Source organism: Vombatus ursinus, unplaced genomic scaffold (assembly GCF_900497805.2).
Source record: "Vombatus ursinus unplaced genomic scaffold, bare-nosed wombat genome assembly UNPS02014884.1, whole genome shotgun sequence".
In the NCBI taxonomy this organism is placed as follows: Eukaryota; Metazoa; Chordata; class Mammalia; order Diprotodontia; family Vombatidae; genus Vombatus; species Vombatus ursinus.
Genome location: NW_020954662.1, coordinates 2,651,345 through 2,655,034, shown reverse-complemented (window position 1 = coordinate 2,655,034; position 3,690 = coordinate 2,651,345). Strand labels below are relative to the sequence as shown.

General features: G+C 46.2%; 1 protein-coding gene across 1 annotated transcript in view; it reads left to right on the top strand.

The window, feature by feature from the left end:
* LOC114028523 (rho guanine nucleotide exchange factor 10-like protein) overlaps window positions 1-3,690 on the top strand; it is a 101,278-nt gene that overhangs the window by 6,684 nt on the left and 90,904 nt on the right. Inside the window, exon 5 of the mRNA XM_027842792.1 lies at window positions 233-406. Coding sequence (XP_027698593.1) covers window positions 233-406 — 174 coding nt within the window. The remainder of the gene's footprint in view (window positions 1-232; window positions 407-3,690) is intronic.

The window sequence follows — 3,690 nt, the reverse complement described above, 5'->3', positions numbered from 1 at the left end:
CAGAGACACAATGAGAGGGAGAGAGAGAAGAAGAAGAAGGGAGAGAGGAAGGAAAGGAGAGAGAGAAAAAGAGAGGGGAGAGAGAGAGAGAAGAGACATAGAAAAAGAGAGAGAGAGGAAAGGAGGGAGACAGAGACAGAGACAGAGAGACAGAGAACTAAGAATCAGATCAGACAGGACTAACCCTGTGCCATGTGCCTCTGAAGCTGCTCCTCTCCTTTTCCCCTCTTAGGACATGCTGAAGAACACCTCCAAAGGTCACCCAGACAGGCTGTCCCTCCAATTGGCCCTCACAGAGCTGGAGACGCTGGCTGAGAAACTGAATGAGCAGAAGCGGCTGGCTGACCAGCTGGCCGAGATCCAGCAGCTGACCAAGAGCGTGAGTGACCGGAGCAGCCTCAACAAGGTGAGGGCCGATGTTGGCCAGCTCTTCTGTGAAGCATCCAGCCTGGGGACAGAGCCTCAGAAAGGTTCCAGTCCTCACTGTGATGGAGCAGCACTGTGATCTGGGGCACCTCTCTTGCTCTCTGGATGCCTCAGTGTCCCCATAATGTAGCGATGGAAAGAGCCCAGACTCTAGAATAAGAGGGAGTTGGGTTTGAATTCCACCTCTGATGTTTACAATCTGTATGACCTTGACGAGTCACTCACTCACCATCTCTGGGTCTCAGTCTCATGCTCTGTAAAATGAGGTGATTAGACTATGTGGCTTCTGAGGACTCTTCCAGTCCTACATTTATGATTCCCCGATACACTAAAGTCTTCTCTGATGCCTCATTTGGACTCAGACATGACCCCAGGTCTCCAAGGCTTTGTTGGAGGATTCTACCAAGGTCAAAAGACTTCCGAGACAAGCCCATGAACAGACTGGTCTGAAGTGGTCTGAGGACCAGTCCAGTGGGACTTAGAGAGGTCGGTTACTAGGGTGATGATGAAGTTTTTCATCCCAGTAATTTAGGAAGATTCTGTTGCAATGGGGAAAAAGCAGCCTACTGGATTGGGGTATTAGAGGACCTGGGTTTAGATCCTGCTTCTGCTAGTTACTACCTATGGGACCCCAGGTAAATCACTTCTTCAGGCCTCAGTTTCCTCATCTGTAAAATGAAGGCTTTACCTCCAGCTCTAAATATACAACACTATGCGCCATGACTTTGTGATTCTACATCAATATAAAGGCAGGGGTTGGCAAACTATGGTCCGAAGGTCAAATCTATTCTTCGCTCCCAAGGAGAGGGAAATTCAGAAAATAGGTGATAGGTCATAATATTTGCCATCCTCTGGTGTGGAGTAAAGGGCATCCCGGTTGTGGCTGGCATCATTGTAGAGAATGCCCATGATTCCTGAAAGCTCGGAGGTAGATTGCGACCCTTGTCTACCTCGTAGGAGCTGTGGGAGGAAGGTATCCTGTAAACCTCAGAGCTCCACGGAAGTGAGTGTTACTATTATTTATCCTCGTGAACAGACGAAAGGATGGCCCCGTCCAGGACAAGACTCTTCCACAAGGTGGCAGTGTTCTTTCACTCCTGTCCTTCGCTGGGGATGGGAGGGGGAGGCAGTGCAGACCCCATGAGCCACCGCGCCAGCCCTCCCTCGGGTCTGAGAGAGGGCCAGATGCCATGGAGGCCTTGGCTGCAAGGGCGCTCGCGTCGGATTTCAGCCGTCCCGCCACCTCTGACCGGGGTCTCCTTCTTTGATCAATAATCCTGGGTCCTCCCTGGTGCACAGTGGTTTTCACCAGCTGGAACGTCTTCCTCTCCTCCTCCTTGGTTCATTTCTTTGGCGCTGTTGGACAAGACCTGAAGAGCTGACGTTTCTGTGCTGCCTTAAGGTTTTGCAAACCACTTCACAGATATTACCTCACCTGTTCCTCACAGCAACTCTGGCAGGTGGGGGCTGTTATAATTCCCCATTTTACAGATGAGGAAACTGAGGCAGGCAGAGGTGAAGTGACGTGTCCAGAGTCACACAGCTAGTGAGTGTCTGAGACTGGAAAGACCTAGTGAGTATAGTGAGAAAGTTTATTCTGTATATGCATACATATCTGCCTACTTACCTGCCTCCCTATACACATGTACACATACCTATATACTTAAATACCTACTCATGTACCTACATACACAATGCACACATACCTACATACTTAGCAGCTTCACACACACATACATGCACGTACATACCTACACATTCACCTGCCTACATAGCAACGCAGGCATACACACACCTCCACACATGTACACATACATGTATACATACCTGCACACACGGGCACACAGATGCACACACACACCTATCTACATACATGCATGTATGTATCCATACCTATATACTTACCTGTCTACATACATACATGCATACACACATATATACATGCCTACATATTTACCCCTACATACACACCTATATATGTATATATAGATACACATACACATATACATATATATACATTCATACATACCTACATACTCACCCCACACACATACACATATACACCTATATATGTGTGTGTATATATAGACACACACATATATAATATACATAAATATTTATACATACCTACACACTTACCTATCTGCACATACATACATGCATGCATGCATGCCTGTATACTTACCTATCTATATGCATATGTACATGCATACATATGTACATACTTAGCCCCACACATATGGACCTACCTATGTATATATAGACACACATATATACATTTGTACATACCTACATGCTCACCCCACACACATACACGTACACACCTATATATGTGTGTATGTATAAACACACACACATATACATGCAAACATTCATACATACCTATACACTTGCCCATCTTATACATACATACTTACATACCTATATATTTACCTGTCTACATACATCTACACACATACATGCATGCATGCACATCTACATACATACATGCATGCATACGTAAATATTTACCCACAAACATAGACCTACGTATGTATATATGGGCACAGACATACATTCATACATACCTACATGCTCAGCCCACACACATACACATACACACCTATATATGTGTGTATACATAGACACACATGTATACACAAACATTCATGCATACTCACGTCCAGACGTAATACATATTATGTGTTTGTGTGTGTTGTTTTCCTTAATGATCTGTGAGACCCTTCAGAGAAGGGAGTTTACATTTTTGGGGTTTGCATCCCCATGGCTGGCATGGTGCCCAGCACATAATACATCCTGAATAAATGCTTGTTGGCTGCCTGGCCCATTCAGTAGGATGTCAGCTCCTTGAAGGCCTGGGCTATTTCATTTCCGCCCTGCTGTCCCCAGTGCCTGCCTCAGAGTAGACAATAAATGCTCCGCCATTATCTTGGTTGAGTTTCCCTGCTTTCAGAATTGGGGAATCTGAGTTCAAATCCCATCAAGACTGCCCGCTCCTGGAGTGACTTTGAATGGGTCATATATTCTCCCTGGGCTGAGTTTGTAAAGTGATGAGGTTGGACTAGATCGTCTAGCTCCCCTTCCGTCTCAGAATCCTTTGACCTTGGCCATTGGGGCTGGCTAGAGTTTGTTCCAGATGGGATACTCTCTTGTTGGCTTCCTCTTCATCATGACCGCTGGGTCCCCCTTTTCCGGAAAGGAGCTGCTGCCCTCAGCAGGATGCCAGCTCAGCAATCACCCATATAGTTCAGGGCTGTAAGAATT